The sequence below is a fragment of the Sander vitreus genome, chromosome 1 (assembly GCF_031162955.1).
Source record: "Sander vitreus isolate 19-12246 chromosome 1, sanVit1, whole genome shotgun sequence".
Lineage (NCBI taxonomy): Eukaryota > Metazoa > Chordata > Actinopteri > Perciformes > Percidae > Sander > Sander vitreus.
This window is the reverse complement of record NC_135855.1, coordinates 40,064,847-40,082,289: the sequence shown is the minus strand read 5'-3', so window position 1 is coordinate 40,082,289 and position 17,443 is coordinate 40,064,847. Positions and strand designations below refer to the sequence as shown.

The following is a 17,443-nucleotide window of genomic DNA, read 5'->3' as shown; positions in this document are numbered from 1 at the left end:
TAATGACTAATGTTAACTATCATTTTAGTGATCAATAATGATCTTGGCACAGCTACCAGAAGACTTCCAACTTTCAGACAGGTTGCTCACGTCACATCTACGTCTTCAAGCTCAGTTGGAGGCTGCGCAGTAACGCTCAGCCATCACTGGGAAAGAGCTTCTAATGTCCTTCACTGGTCTCCGTCCAGAGACATGGGAGCTGCTGGTCCATTCATATATATGTCAATGGATAAGTGTCAACATGTTTTTTTTGTGTTTTGTTTTAGCCGGGAGGACAACACAAGGGTTAATACAGGACTTTGACAGAGTATTTTTTTACAGTGGGGCATTGCTCCTTGCTCTGAATACTTCCTGCACCACTGAGAGAGACAACACTGTTTACTGCTTTGTCAATGTGTGTACTGGCCCTTTAATCGTTAAAAAAAACAAAAGTTCTAAGGACATGCGCGCTCCGCTCAGACGAGAAATAAATGCGTCAACTTCTTCAGTTTGTAGGAGTTTACTCTTTAATGTGTTGTGTGTTTACAGGACATGGTAAGTCATGAAATGTTACTTTTTTTAAACGTGTTTTGCAGTTATCTGAAGAAGAGTTTGTGAATGAAGTGTGTGTGGAGTTAGAGGAAGCTCCCGGAGACAGAGGAGACGGCAGGAAAAGCGTGATTTAGGGCAGAGACATGAACAACTCGGAGAGAGAAAGCGATGATAGTTTATAGCAGCTATTCTCTTTCATGAACTCAGTGTGGTTGATTTAGTTTTCAGTTAATGTGACAGACAGACAGACGGACACACTGGGCGTCACAGGACTCAGGACACAGGAGTTTAAATCATATTTAGTTCATTTTTTTAAATAATAACAATGAAAGAATGCTGCTGGACTTCCGTTTCACTTACTGTGTGCAGTAACTGAATTGATTTTCTCTGCTGAAAACTGAAGCTGTGTTACATTATGTCCGCTTATTGTTCCATGTTTCCGAGTGTGCGTGTGTGCGTGTGTGTGTGTGTGTGTGTGTGTGTGTGTGTGTGCGCGCGCGTGTGTGTGTGTGTGTGTGTGTGTGTGTGTGTGTGCGTGCGTGTGTGTGTGTGCGCGCCAAAATGATAGCCACCCTTTTCAACAGTTAAACATGTTGTCATTACAAAGCAAAACCCTTAAAAGTGATCAGATTTGTTTGAATTACAGATTATACATTGAGATTTATTTCAGTGTGATATCTATAATACATTCTTACACACACACACACACACACACACACACACACACACACACACACACACACACACACACACACACACACCCACACACACACACACACACATTCTCACACACACACACACACACACACACACACACACACATTCTCACACACACACACACACACCCACACACATACCCACACACATACATACATTCTCTCTCTCACACACACACACATTCTTACACACACTCACACACACAACACACACACACACACACACACACACAACTCTAATCATAACACAGTTTTCTTCTCTCCTCTGTGACAGTAATCAAAACGAGACATTTGAGGACTTGGGCTTTTTGGGAAACACTGATCCACATTTTTCACAGTTTTCTGACATTTTAGAGACCAAACAACTAATCCATTCATCCAGAACATAATCCACAGATTAATCAACAATGAAACCCATCGTTAGTTGCAGCCCAACATTCATTTATCATCTGTTACGCATACAAGTTGTTTCATAATCCCTCTTCATCTGATCTGAGGTAAACTCGTCTCCCATGGCCAGACCTTCCTCCACAGAGCTGCGGAGGAAGGTCTGGCTAGTCCACACAGCATTCTTGGATGGGAGGAAAACGTGCTCTGGTTTATTGGCATTTCTTTAAACCAATCACAATCGTCTTGAGGCGGGGCTAAGCGCCGGACGGAGCCACGGTGCCTCTGCTAAATAGTCTCAGGAAGGAGCTGGTTTTGGTGGAACGTGTGGACGTTCAGAAAGTAGTTTTAGTCGTGCAACAGAAAACTCAGATTGGACAGATAGTCTAGCTAGCTGTCTGGATTTACCCTGCAGAGATCTGAGGAGCAGGTAACCATAGTCCTCACAAATCAGCCGGAGGTTAGAACGCCAACACAGAGACAGAGGAAGGGGACGGACATCCGGCTGAAAAGAAGGACATACGGTGGAATTTCCGGCAGCACCGGAACAATCCCAGAAGTGGAACGTTGTGGATATATGCTACGTTTACACGTGGCCGCTATTTTCATAAACAGACTTTTCAACCTCTCCGTTTTCACAAATAACATCGTGCACAGCTGTCAGTTTTCAGCAAAGTGTTTGTTTACACGTCCCCGTGTATATATGCCGATCAAGAGCATGCCAGACCTGTAGGTGGCGGTGTAACGAGAAGCTCAAGCCCACGTTAGCCAGTCAGAATCCCGAAAATAGCAAAAACAGCAATGTATCACTTCCTCTTTCTCTGTCTCGGCTGCCTAAACCTCCGTTTGTCTCAGTTTACGTGCGTACGAAGATTTCCAAAATCTCAACTCTGGCCGGAGTTTTCAGAGGCCAATTCCCCGTTTGCGTGTAAACGAAGGGCACAAACAAACCAAAATAACCATGTACGTGTAAACAGGGCCATAGAGTAGAGGTGAACTGACTTGAGTTTTCTCTGTTTTGTGTCTCAGAGCGAAGATGAATGAAGATGTGTTTGAGGTCCCGGAGAGGACCGAGTACCGCTACCTGGTGCAGGAGGAGGGGGAGGGGGAGGAGGTGCAGTACGTGCGTCACAGACACTACATCAGCCCCCTGCTGGTGCTCTCCAGACGCTGCATCTTCCTCATCTGCCTGGCCGTGTTCGCTCTGCTCTCTCTCGCCACCTACCTGGGATACCTGGCCCAGACGCTGCCGCAGGGCAGCGTCCAGGTGTCCACGCACTGCGGGGAGTTCAGGGGAAGACACGTGAGTTGAGGCTACATTTACATTGCTACGTTTTAAATTAAAAACAAATATCTTTTATATCTTTTTTCCCCCTGCTCTGGTGTCTCCCCCTCTCATTCCCCCTGCTCTGGCGTTTCCCGCTCTGGTGTTTCCCCCTCTCATTCCCCCTGCTCTGGTGTTTGTTTCCCCCCCTCTCATTCCCCCCTGCTCTGGTGTTTCCCCCCCCTCTCATTCCCCCCTGCTCTGGCGTTTCCCGCTCTGGCGTTTCCCCCTCTCATTCCCCCCTGCTCTGGTGTTTCCCCCTCTCATTCCCCCCTGCTCTGGCGTTTCCCCCTCTCATTCCCCCCTGCTCTGGCGTTTCCCTCTCTCATTCCCCCCTGCTCTGGTGTTTCCCCCCTCTCATTCCCCCCTGCTCTGGCGTTTCCCGCTCTGGTGTTTCCCCCTCTCATTCCCCCCTGCTCTGGCGTTTCCCCCTCTCATTCCCCCTGCTCTGGCGTTTCCCCCTCTCATTCCCCCTGCTCTGGCGTTTCCCCCTCTCATTCCCCCTGCTCTGGCGTTTCCCTCTCTCATTCCCCCTGCTCTGGCGTTTCCCCCTCTCATTCCCCCCTGCTCTGGCGTTTCCCCCCTCTCATTCCCCCCCTGCTCTGGCGTTTCCCCCTCTCATTCCCCCCTGCTCTGGCGTTTCCCCCCTCTCATTCCCCCCTGCTCTGGCATTTCCCCCCTCTCATTCCCCCCTGCTCTGGTGTCCCCCCCTCTCATTCCCCCCTGCTCTGGCATTTCCCCCTCTCATTCCCCCTGCTCTGGCGTTTCCCCCTCTCATTCCCCCTGCTCTGGCGTCTCCCCCTCTCATTCCCCCTGCTCTGGCGTTTCCCCCTCTCATTCCATTTTTCGGGAGAGTACAGTCTTCAAACAACAATGTTGACATATCAAAAACAACATAAAAAAATATAACTTTTTCATGTCTCTTCTGTCTCTTATAAATAGCATAAACATCCCTCTTTCAACTAATTATTTTTATGAAACTTCCAATGTTTTGAATCACAAATGTTGTAATCCTCTGAACTTTATATACAATGGCCTCAAATGTACTTCCTTATCTTATTCCTCCTGGGCTCTTTCACTTCTCTAACCAGACATAACTATGATTATTAGGGCATATTATTGTGCAGAAATTTTAACAAAGTGGACCTCCTCAGCAAGAGGAGAATTTAGCATGAAATATGTGCTGTAATTATTAGTTTAAAGCAGATTCATGCATTACTTTTACATTTATTTGCTTCTAACTCCCTCAAGATGTTTCCTTTAGGGGAAAGGTTGGATGTTTTTTTCACAGCTTTGACCATCCTTCCTCTCAGTAATAACATTTGATCCACAGTTAATAAAAACCCCAGCAGACGCCACGGAGCAAACACAAGCCATCACACAGATTTAATCACTTTCTAGCAGGAGTTGATTTAAAATACAGTGGATGTATGAAATTATAGTCTTTTTAGTCATAGCGGTGTCACGTGGGGGTGTCACATCCCAGTGTTTCTTTTCTCTCTTCACCTCGCCTATTGGCACACGTCTGTAGAAAACAATAAAACACAGTGTAGCTTACCGGCTGGTAGCATGCAGCTAAAGACACAGGGTAACGTTATCTTACCGGCTGGTAGAATGCAGGTAAAGACACAGGGTAACGTTAGCTTACCGGCTGGTAGCATGCAGCTAAAGACACAGGGTAACGTTAGCTTACCGGCTGGTAGCATGCAGCTAAAGACACAGGGTAACGTTAGCTTAACGGCTGGTAGCATGCAGCTAAAGACACAGGGTAACGTTAGCTTAACGGCTGGTAGCATGCAGCTAAAGACACAGGGTAACGTTAGCTTAACGGCTGGTAGCATGCAGCTAAAGACACAGGGTAACGTTAGCTTACCGGCTGGTAGCATGCAGCTAAAGACACAGGGTAACGTTAGCTTACCGGCTGGTAGCATGCAGGTAAAGACACAGGGTAACGTTAGCTTACCGGCTGGTAGCATGCAGCTAAAGACACAGGGTAACGTTAGCTTACCGGCTGGTAGAATGCAGGTAAAGACACAGGGTAACGTTAGCTTACCGGCTGGTAGCATGCAGCTAAAGACACAGGGTAACGTTAGCTTACCGGCTGGTAGAATGCAGCTAAAGACACAGGGTAACGTTAGCCTACCGGCTGGTAGAATGCAGGTAAAGACACAGGGTAACGTTAGCTTACCGGCTGGTAGAATGCAGGTAAAGACACAGGGTAACGTTAGCTTACCGGCTGGTAGCATGCAGCTAAAGACACAGGGTAACGTTAGCTTACCGGCTGGTGTAAATGAGTGGAGTTGACACATCTGTACCTCTGAAGTAGAGCTGAAATTATAAATCAATTAGACCGAAACATTAATAATCAACAATTCTGGTAATTGATCATCATTCGTCAAGTAAAAATGCCAAACATTCTCTGGTTCCAGCTTCCTAAATGTGAGGATTTGCTGCTTTTCTCTGCTTTATATTTTTGTTTTGGATTGTTGGTCACACAAAATAAAGACACGCAGGGTGAAACAAAATAAGCAGATGTGTGTGTTCATTTATTGTACTGATATCAAACCAAAAAGCCTGTCTCACACTGCAACATCTGTTTTTGTGGTTTATTTAAAGTCACTTTTGAATCCTTCTTTCTCAGAAAAATGGAGCGTACTCCTTTAAGGGCATGCCCTACGCTGCTCCACCTGTCGGCAGCCTGCGCTGGGCCCCTCCGGCCGAACCGCTGTGCAGGGGCGGGGTGACGGACGCCGGCCACTTCCGCAGCATGTGCCCTCAGGTGCGGCCGCTGGCGAGCACGGGGAGGCTGATGGGCCAGGAGGACTGCCTCTTCGTCAACGTGTGGACGCCCACGCTGCAGCCAGACGCCAAGCTGCCAGTCATGGTCTGGATCCACGGAGGATACCTGCACATGCTCAGTGGAGGCGAGCCCGGCTACTCGCCCACGGAGAAGCTCTCCAGCGACACACAGATGGTCTACGTCAGCTTCAACTACAGACTCAACGCCTTCGGCTTCCTGGCGCTGGAAGTGCTGAGAGAAGGTTCTCCGAAGAACACCTCCGGTCAGTCGGTGATACGCTGAGGGGAAATACATGAAATAAGTTTACATGTATACAGTATATACCGTACACCGAATATAAGGCGGGTTTTTCTTCCCTATAAATATAAAGTATCTAAGTAAGGTTTTCCTATATTTGGGTTCTAGACTTTTAAACACCAATATACATCCACAACAGCAGGTGGCGCCAAATAGCCCAAAAACCCAAAACCCAAAAAACTTAAAGTGCCCATATTATGAAAAGATCACTTTTTCTGGGATTTGGGGAGTTATTTTGTGTCTCTGGTCCTTCCACATGCATACAAACTTTGAAAAAAAACATCCATGCTGTTTCTGGGTCTCCGGGTGAGCTGGTCAAAATCTGCACGGCTTTCTACGTCACTAGCCGAGACGAGCTGGCTAACGCGACCATTAGCATGCTAGCGCTAGCATGCTACCTCGTTCTCAATAGCAAAGCACTGCTACAACACACACAAGTTCACCATAATCTACAAAAGAACTACTTAAGGTGCTTACACACCAACCAGACGGCCGACCGTCGGACTGATCATTCGGGTCCCCGAGGTCCAAAAAATGCCTCAAAACACACTGAGGGGACGCCGACTTGAGCGTACGCTCTCCGCGTGCGCGAAACGTAATACGTCTCCATAGCACCAGGCGGCGCTTCTTTGTATTGTTTCCCAGAAAATGAAAACCGGCAGCTGATTGGACGAACGCGTCACGTGGGTCTCTTTTCTCCGGAAATTCACAGCCAGACTGTCATGGCGTCTCGTTGAGAATACGATCTCATATTGTCCTAAAATAGTTCACTGAAACGTGTTTCTGGAAACATTTGAAGAGAGAAACAGGCCGTGCAGCTGAATCTGTCTTCATTTCAGATCAACAAAGGTCAGTTTAGAAGATGTTCGTCAGATTTTGAGAGGCTCATCCGCTCGCCGTTTCCGGGTGAGTCCCGACTGTCCCGTCTCTGACTGAACATGTCAGGTCGGCCCAAATGAAGGCCAACGGGCGACACACCGAACAGACTCGAGTCACCGACCTTGCCATACGGTCCGACGGCCGATAATCGGCTGTGTGTCAGCTCCCTAACATGTGCGCCCTCCTTTAGAAGAAGTCTCCCAGCTAATCCTGCCTTGTAACTGACTGAAGGTGGAGAAACAGCCTTTCTTTTACTGTCTATGGAAACAGCTAGCTAACATGATCCTCACCTAGCTACTGTGCATGTGCGACTACAAACAAAGATGTTACCACCGTTATCCGATATAACCCGGTCTCACGGCAGTTCGTGGAATGGTGACGTTATTTTGATCTTTTGATTCGTGTACAGGGAAACGTTATTCTACTTTATTTCGTGCTGGTCAACACGAAATTGGAGCGTTACTATTTCATTGGGTTGCAGCTGGGCTGCAGCCTGCTCTGGGGGAGATGGTGACAACACGATCCGCAGTCTCTGGGGGACGCAACAACGGGACGGTTGTGGTTAGGAAAAGAAAGACGGGGAAAGGTTGTGGTTACGAGAACAAGAACTCGGAAAGGAACTAGCCTACCACACGCGGGACGCGATCGCCAGTCTCCGGGGTGAAAGTCCTGTGTTTGACCCATCCACCACCCCAACCTACCTCATTACGCGGCTTTTCGGCTTTTCAATACTACTCGCTACTGTAATCGTGCTGTTATCACGTAATATGCTTCCCATTCAAATACATTAATTAATACATTAATCAAACAACATAAATAAACATAGACTTTCTTCAGGGCTTTATTACGTGGTATCGGATCGGTGCATTAACTCCAGTACTTCCCGATACCGATACCAGCGTTTTAGGCAGTATCGGAGCAGATACTGGTACTGGTATCGGTATCGGAACATCTCTACTCACCAACACGATAAAAACCAGAAAAACGTGTCCCTTTACACGACTCAATAGATTAAACAACGTCACCATTTCACGAACTGTCATGAGACTGGGCTGTCCTGAGCTTTCAACCCTTGTGTTGTCTTTCTGTCGACCATGAACCTTCCAGGTCTAAATTCAAAGAATTAACTATTTTTGTCGGTTTTTCCAACGTTTTTGGTTGGTTTTTCAATGCTTTGGACGTTTAGACGCTTAGTTTTTCACTTTTTTAAGGCTTTTAAAAAAAAATAAACATGGTCAATAAACCTAGTTCAAATGACATGCCTATTTTTTTAGTTAAAAATAAAGCAGAAATTATGAATTATTTTGCATAATAGTTAAGATCAGAGGACGTTGAGGGAATCACAGACTGGTATCTGTCAAAGTTTAGTCAGGAGACTGTTTTGAAACCATTGAAACTTGGTTTTCAAATGATATAAAATTGAATAAAATGCCCCAAATTAAATGAAAGTAATCATTGACTTTACCTGCGAAGATCGTTGTATGGAATACACCAATGCACCCATGTTATTTTACAATTTACATGGGTTAAGAAGACAAAAGTGGAGACAGACTTGAGGGAATCCGCAGTAAGAATGGTTACGTGTTAGCTTAACTTCCAGACATATAGTTAGCCTAAAACTGACATTTGGATATTTGACTTGGTAACAAAAGGCTTTAGCTTAAAGCCTAACTCTCGCCAAAATGCAACCTAGGGTCTTTTTGTGAATGTACCCGAGTCAAACTTTCATTTAAAAGCATATTTAGGACGGAAACGCCACTTTAAAGATGTACCGTATTCTAGTTTTTGGGTCAAATGGCCTTTTGAATGGGAGTGCTAGGCGTGCTACTATGCTAGCCTCAAAATAGCTATTTTTAAACCACTAAGAAGGCTCAACACAACATGAGACTTTGCTCCAAGTATCACCAGGGGCTCTACACCTTAACAAAAGCATTGACAACATTGGTTGTGTACCCAGAGTTTACTAAAAAAGGTTTTGAGCAACTCACCGTAGCTCTTGTTGTTTCCGGCCGCTACCACCTCGGCGGTCAAAACGAGTCCATATCCGAATGAACGGACTCCATATGAGGCTCCTTTTTCAACTACGAGGTCAATATTGTTTTTCAATAACGACAAAACCAAACAAAGCCAGTTGAGGTGGTTCGGGCATCTGGGCGCCTCCCTAGGGAGGTGTTCCAGGCACGTCCAGCTGGGAGGAGGCCTCGGGGGAGACCCAGGACTAGGTGGAGGGACGTCCAGCTGGGTGGAGGCCTCGGGGGAAGACCCAGGACTAGGTGGAGGGACGTCCAGCTGGGAGGAGGCCTCGGGGGAGACCCAGGACTAGGTGGAGGGACGTCCAGCTGGGAGGAGGCCTCGGGGGAGACCCAGGACTAGGTGGAGGGACGTCCAGCTGGGAGGAGGCCTCGGGGGAGACCCAGGACTAGGTGGAGGGATTATATCTCCAACCTGGCCTGGGAACGCCTCGGGATCCCCCAGTCGGAGCTGGTTAATGTGGCCCGGGAAAGGGAAGTTTGGGGTCCCCTGCTGGAGCTGCTACCCCCGCGACCCGACCCCGGATAAGCGGATGAAGATGGATGGATGGAATAATGAAGAAATAATCCGTGCATTTATATGGAACTAAGCTTTAGGAGCTTTCCATCTTTACTCTCCTCCCTGTTACGTTGCATTTGGAAATCGATTGTTTCTGACTGATAAAATGGCTGCGGCTGGAAACGACAAGAGCTACGGTGAGTTGTTCAAAACCTCTTTTTAGTAAACTCTGGGTACACAACCAATGTTGTCAACGCTTTCGTTAAGGTGTAGAGTCCCCTGGTGATACTTCGAGCAAAGTCTCATGTTGTGTCGAGCCTTCTTAGTGGTTTATAAATAGCTATTTTGAGGCTAGCATCGTAGCGCCCCTAGCACTCCCATTCAAAAGGCCATTTGACCGAAAATACGGTAAATCTTAAAAGTGGCGTTTCCGTCCTAAATTTGCTTTTAAACGAAAGTTCTGACTCTGGTACATTCACAAAAAGGCCCTAGGTTGCATTTTGGCGCTTTAACTTACAGTAATATAGTTAGCCTAAAACTGACATTTGGATATTTGACTTGGTAACAAAAGGCTTTGCTGCTAACGTAACGTTAGCTTAGTGTCTCCCCATTCTTCCTGCTGATTCCTCACATCTGTCTCCACTTTTGTCTTCTTTAAAGCTCAGTTCTTAGGTTCGGCAGCTTCTAAAAACTTATTTCTGGGTTCTTTACATTGTTGGTAGTGAATATCATCACACAGCAGCTTTTAGGGATTTTTCTGTTGTTTGCTAGCAGAAGAAACTGACGAGGAAGAAACCTTCACGCCGTACAAGTCAACGGAGAGCAGAGAGCTGTTTTCCCCTCCGGTGGGCTTGGCTTTCAGAGTTTGACATGATGCCCTCTTTATACTGAAGCAGTGGTTCTCTCTCAAATGTTTTTCAAAGATGTACCCCCTTTGAAATATTTTTCCTATAAAGTACCGCTGAGGATAATGAGGACTGTCATTAGTTCTGCAGGTATTTGTTCTGCTGCACTGTGGCACAGAAAAAGTCACTGCAAAGGGTCATCAGGTCTGCAGAAATGATCATTGGCTGCTCGCTGCCCACACTTGACAGCATCGCCTCATCCCGCTACCTCAGCAGAACAAAAAACCTAATCGAGGACCTCTCTCACCCAGGCCACGGACACTTTCACTTACTCCCCTCAGGAAGGCGTTACAGGTCTGTCAGAACCCGCACATCCAGGTTCAGAGACGGCTTTTTCTCCACAGCCATCACAACTCTAAACATTCAATTACTTTATTATTTCTTACAAGCTATTTACCACTTAAGCACACTGTTGAAATATTCATGTTGTTTACAGTCTGAACGCTGAGAAGTCTTTACCTTTCCATTTCACATGACCTTAATCTTCTGACAAAGGTGGTCGAAACTGCATCTAAAATCTTTGGGGTTCCACTTGAACCGCTCCAAAACATTTACTGGAAACGCAGCACTAAGGAGGCACAAGGTATTATCAAAGAGTATTTAGTTAGTTTAGTTACTTCTATGCAGGATTCTAGTCATCCTGTACACAATCTCTTCTCCCACCTTCCATCAGGGAGACGTTTGCAGAGCATCCCAACGCGCACATCACGTTTCAGGGAGAGTTTTTCCCCCCCAGGTAATAATAAGGATACTGAATGATAGTACAACAGGAAGGAGGGCTGAGGTCTGAGCTTAGTTACCAGGTTTTCTGTGCTTGGATGTTTTTAAATGTTATTTATAATTGTTACTTATTGACTGGTGCTGAGAGAGTGCCAAGGCACATTGTATTTCATTGCTGTGGTACTCTGTACTAATATGCATATGACAATAAACTTGAACTGAATTAAGATGTGAAAACCTAATAAATGTTAATGCGAGTCGGATAAATGGATAAATGGAGCTAATTTCTGTCTCTTCCATGTTGCGGTTTGTGTCTTCGCACACCGTGGGACACAAATTAGCCTGTTGGGAGTCAGATCATTTGTTTGTTACATCATTTAAAAGCGCCCGCTGTGACTGTGATGTTAAACGAGAGAGCCTCGCATGACAGACGACGTGATGGCAGGGTGCACAAGTCCTTTTTTCATCTTCTCCCTCTCTCACATTTCTAATTTTGAATACTCCCGATTCCGTGGCCCATTTTCCCTCGCGTCCCTCGGCTTGGGATGACGGTTAAATTTAGTCCAAGCTGCCGGAGCAGCTACCGTACAGCCAGCTGACGGGAGAAAAATGGGACACTGGAAACAAGGCCACATCAAAGCAGTTTCTGGTTTCCCTAATCGATTCTCTCTCTCTCTGTCTCTCTGTCTCTCTCTGTGTCTCTGTCTGTCTGTCTGTCTGTCTGCAGGGAACTATGGCTTCCTGGACCAGATCGCAGCTCTGAAGTGGGTCCAGAGGAACATCCACGTGTTTGGAGGAGATCCCAAGAAAGTCACCATATTTGGACAGAGCTCAGGTGTGAAATGTGTCACTGGGTCCTGCTGTGAAAAAGCTAACAGTCTTTGGTTGGCTGTGAGCAAACGGGTCAATTTCACACTTTTTAGAGGCTCTACACACACTCTGAAGGCCTCGGACTCCTTAAATGGAACTGGCGTGTTTCCTTCATGTGTAGAGGATGGATGGATGGATGGATGGATGGATGGATGGATGGATATTTATTTATGGGTGGGTTACAACCCCCCCATTGTTATTGCAGAGGGAATGAAAGATGTTTTTGTCAATGTTTGACAGGCAGTGAAGTAAACACCTAATTCTTAAAGGAGACCTATTATGCTTTTCCCTTTTTATTTTCTGTCATATGTAGAATGTTACAATGTCGGATGTTCATTTCAAACGAGGCCAAAGCTTCAAATAATGAGGTAAATGTATTTAAAAGAAGTCCCCGTGAGCAAAAGCCTCAGAAGCACGGAAGGGAGGGGGAGGGTACGGGATGAGGAGGAGGAGGAGGGAGGGGTGAGCTAGCCTCGTTTTGTTTGACAATACTTCGAACGTCAACAAGAAGTAATGTCACCCAACATCGCTTGGAGCACCTTTTTAAGAACGGCAACACAAAATGAGTCGTTGATCCAGACTATTTCTAAGAGCTGTTACACACCAACCAGACGGCCGACCGTCGGCAGAAGAGCCAGTCGGACTGATCGGTCTCCCCGAGGTCCAAAAAAATGCCTCAAAACACACTGAGGGGACGCCGACTGAGGGGACGCCCACTGAGGGGACGCCCACTGAGCGTACGCTGTGCGCGTAATGCGTCTCCATAGCAGTAGGAGGCGCTTCTCTGTATTGTTTCCCAGAAAATGAAAACTGCCAGCTGATTGGACGAACAAATCTCATATTGTCCTAAAATAGTTCACCGAAACGTGTTTCTGAAAACATTTGAAGAGAGAAACAGGCCGTGCAGCTGAATCTGTCTTCATTTCAGATCAGCAAAGGTCAGTTTAGAAGATGTTCGTCAGATTTTGAGAGGCTCATCCGCTCGCCGTTTCCTGGTGAGTCCCGACCGCCCCGTCTCTGACTGAGCATGTCAGGTCGGCCCAAATGAAGGGACACACCGACCAGACTCGAGTCACCGACCTCGCCAGACTGTCCGACGGCCGATTATCGGGTTGGTGTGTCAGGGCCTTTATACGACTGAAAGAAGCTGAGCGCTGAGTTACTCTGACAGTCTGACTCATCTTCAGGTGGGACGTCGGTGTGGACCATGATGATGTCTCCGCTGGCGAAGGGTCTCTTCCACGCGGCAGTGGACATGAGCGGCTCGTACGTGTACAACGCGACGCTGGAACGAGCTGAGTCCGACAACCTGGCGTTCCTGAAGAAGACGGACTGCAGAGACGCCGGCTGCCTCAGACGTCTCTCCGTCAAACAGGTCTTGCAGGTATGACACGGACCACGTCGACACTTTCTTTGCAGATTCTTGCCAGTGGCGTAATGTAACTAAGTACATTTACTCAAGTACTGTACTTGGGTACACATGTTGAGGTACTTTAATGGAGTCTTTTCTTTAGAGTTAGTAAACTTGGAGCGATTTGCCGATTTGGTTTTGTTTCACACCTGGAAAAATCCAAGCGTACCAAAATGCGTCATTACAAATCAGGCAAGAATGTCCAGCCCTCTTATTGGTCAGATATGTCTGGGGGCGGGAGCAAGAAAGTAAATACAGGAAGAAGGTCCTGTGTTCTGGTCTAGTGGTCAAACCAGCTCATTTCATTAAAATGATCAGACATTGTTTCGCAAGAGACGTGACTACGTCTGCTCTGGTCACCGAGACTTCGCTCTGCTCGGCCGGCGTCTGTCTCCAACTTTAGCGGCAGCTGGTTTGACCACGGAGATATGAGTGACGGACGGCGAGCTTGACTGCAGTCTATTTCTGTGATTAAAAACAAAGCAAGCTGCTACAGTTTGCTGCTCTGCTGCATCGCAGACTGCTGAACACACCTGACTACAGGAGACATCAGCTCAGACTGCTGAACACACCTGACTACAGGAGACACTCAGCTCAGACTGCTGAACACACCTGACTACAGGAGACATCAGCTCAGACTGCTGAACACACCTGACTACAGGAGACACTAGCTCAGACTGATGAACACACCTGACTACAGGAGACATCAGCTCAGACTGCTGAAGACACCTGACTACAGGAGACATCAGCTCAGACTGCTGAACACACCTGACTACAGGAGACACCAGCTCAGACTGCTGAACACACCTGACTACAGGAGACATCAGCTCAGACTGCTGAACACACCTGACTACAGGAGACATCAGCTCAGACTGCTGGACACACCTGACTACTGGAGACATCAGCTCAGACTGCTGAAGACACCTGACTACTGGAGACATCCGCTCAGACTGCTGAAGACACCTGACTACAGGAGACATCAGCTCAGACTGCTGAACACACCTGACTACAGGAGACATCAGCTCAGACTGCTGAACACACCTGACTACAGGAGACATCAGCTCAGACTGCTGAACACACCTGACTACAGGAGACACTAGCTCAGACTGCTGAACACACCTGACTACTGGAGACATCAGCTCAGACTGCTGGACACACCTGACTACAGGAGACATCAGCTCAGACTGCTGAACACACCTGACTACAGGAGACATCAGCTCAGACTGGAGGAGTATGTATAGTTGGTGCGGTTCGAGTACAGATCACGTTCTCACCACAAACGAACCGCTCCAGAGTTGGATTGAAAGCGTACCGAGACCACCTCTTCAAGCAGGTCTCAGTACTCTTGTTTGGTCTGCTTTTGGTGCGCACCAATGTTTGATTGCCGTGTTCTCACCTGCCCAAACGAACCGCACCAGCGGGGCAAACAAACTCTAGTTCGATTCAACCGAAGTAAAGGCTGTCGGTGTGAAAACGCCCTTAATCTGACAGCTTTAGATACTAGTTACTTTACACATTAAGACTTTTGCACACAAAACACGTCCGTCCATCCATCCATCCATCCATCCATGCATCCACCCACCCATCCATCCATCCATCCATCCATACACCCACCCACCCATCCATCCATCCCATCCCATCCATCCATCCACCCATCCATCCATCCACCCACCCACCCATCCATCCACCCACCCATCCATCCATCCATCCACCCACCCACCCACCCATCCATCCACCCACCCATCCCATCCATCCATCCACCCACCCACCCACCCATCCATCCATCCATACACCCACCCACCCACCCATCCATCCACCCATCCATCCATGCACCCACCCATCCATCCATCCATGCACGCACCCACCCACCCACCCACCCATCCATGCACCCACCCATCCACCCATCCATCCATGCACCCACCCACCCATCCATCCACCCACCCATCCATCCATCCATCCACCCATCCCACCCACCCATCCCATCCCATCCACCCACCCATCCATCCACCCATCCACCCATCCATCCATCCACCCATCCATCCACCCACACACCCATCCACCCATCCATCCACCCATCCACGCACCCACCCATCCACCCACCCATCCATCCATCCACCCACCCATCCACCCACCCATCCATCCACCCATCCACCCACCCACCCATCCACCCATCCATCCATCCATCCACCCATCCATCCACCCATCCATCCATCCACCCATCCATCCACCCACCCATCCATCCATCCATCCATCCACCCATCCATCCATCCCACCCATCCATCCATCCATCCATCCATGCACCCATCCATCCATCCATCCATCCAGGACTTCTACTACTTCTACTAAAGGATCTGAAGACTTCTTTCACCGCTGATTCTTGCAACTTAGCGGCAGTTTTGGTGCAATTAAAGTCATTTAAAGAATCTAATAAGAGACCAAATACAGCACAGAAGTTATTCTGTTTTTAATATTCGCTGTAGGATTTCATAAAATATCCGATTCATAGCTCATGTTTACGATGTAATGAGACATTTTGATGGATTATGTAATGTCACACCCAGGTATAAGAGCGCCTGAATGAATAATTTTACTGTGACCGTTAATGAAGAAAGTGGATAGGAAACCTTTTTCGATTGTATTTTTTTTACTGTGAAACTCCCAAAGATGAAATTTGCAGCCATAACCTAACAAATGTATTCTACACCTTCCCTCTGAAAACCCCGTTAAGATTTATTAAAATGAAATGATTCTCTGCAGAAACGCATAACTAGAGTCCTTTAAAAAAAGAGCTTCCGTTTCAACACTAAAAACCTCAGGATGAATCATGAATGATGTGTTTTATGAAATGAAATAACACGAGCCCAGTCGGTAAAAAGATACTTTAATAAAAGCAGCGATCATCGTACTGCAATTACTGTTATTGGGTTTTTAAAAATGTCACATAAGACTTTCCTAGCTGTCACTCAAGTTGATTCTTAGAATTGCAGCATGTGTCATTTATAAAAAAGCTTGTTTTTATTTAATTGGGTTATGAAATGTTCCTCTACTTCTGAAAATTATCTGTATCTCAGACTGCACGGATAAGTCTGGCGTTATTTTAGCTTCTTTTTTTTCTTAATAAATCCCACGAAAACGCCAAAAAACAACGATGAATGTATCTTGACGAAGTATTGCGCGTGTAAAATCTGGACAACATACTGTGTGTCTGGAATTAATTGGTATATAACTGGGGTCTGTTTTTTACCGCCAACGCCGCTGGCGAGAAATAAGCAAACTTAAAAAAGTAGTGTTAAAAGTAAGCATTGGCTGAAAACTAACTGGCTGGTGATGAAAGAAAGAGAGCGTGATGTTGGGATTGCTGTGGATAGCAGAGCAAATGTGACCGTCAAAGACAGGGCCACAAACATCACCATATTAATGAATGTTCATTTAGACATTAGTAATCTTATTGTGTAATTCAGGGCGCTTTTACACCTATAGGGTCCTATCATGCACGCGGTGCAGCGCAAAGCCCGAAGCAAGTGTCTTTGCTGGTTTAAGACCGACCCAGTTGTCAGTTTCCCGTCCAGCGCCCACGTTGTTTAAATAGCAAACGCACCTGCACCCATCTGTGGGCCCATGGGCGTGCTGGTCTTACAGGGAGGTGTGTTCAGGTGCATTCTGGGCGTGCTGGTCTTACAGGGAGGTGTGTTCAGGTGCATTCTGGGCGTGCTGGTCTTACAGGGAGGTGTGTTCAGGTGCATTCTGGGCGTGCTGGTCTTACAGGGAGGTGTGTTCAGGTGCATTCTGGGCGTGCTGGTCTTACAGGGAGGTGTGTTCAGGTGCATTCTGGGCGTGCTGGTCTTACAGGGCGGTGTGTTCAGGTGCATTCTGGGCGTGCTGGTCTTACAGGGAGGTGTGTTCAGGTGCATTCTGGGCGTGCTGGTCTTACAGGGAGGTGTGTTCAGGTGCATTCTGGGCGTGCTGGTCTTACAGGGAGGTGTGTTCAGGTGCATTCTGGGCGTATTGCTATCTTGAGGCAGCGGGAAGTGATGGCACCATTGACCAACAAAAACCTGGTCTAAAGTCAGTAAC

General features: G+C 47.2%; 1 protein-coding gene across 1 annotated transcript in view; it reads left to right on the top strand.

Moving 5' to 3' along the window:
- Window positions 1-422: 422 nt before the first annotated feature.
- Window positions 423-17,443, top strand: part of LOC144521316 (para-nitrobenzyl esterase) — a 33,745-nt gene continuing 16,724 nt past the window's right edge. Inside the window, exons 1-5 of the mRNA XM_078255851.1 lie at window positions 423-534; window positions 2,664-2,937; window positions 5,600-6,020; window positions 11,816-11,923; window positions 13,146-13,342. Coding sequence (XP_078111977.1) covers window positions 2,671-2,937; window positions 5,600-6,020; window positions 11,816-11,923; window positions 13,146-13,342 — 993 coding nt within the window. The 5' untranslated portion in view covers window positions 423-534; window positions 2,664-2,670. The remainder of the gene's footprint in view (window positions 535-2,663; window positions 2,938-5,599; window positions 6,021-11,815; window positions 11,924-13,145; window positions 13,343-17,443) is intronic.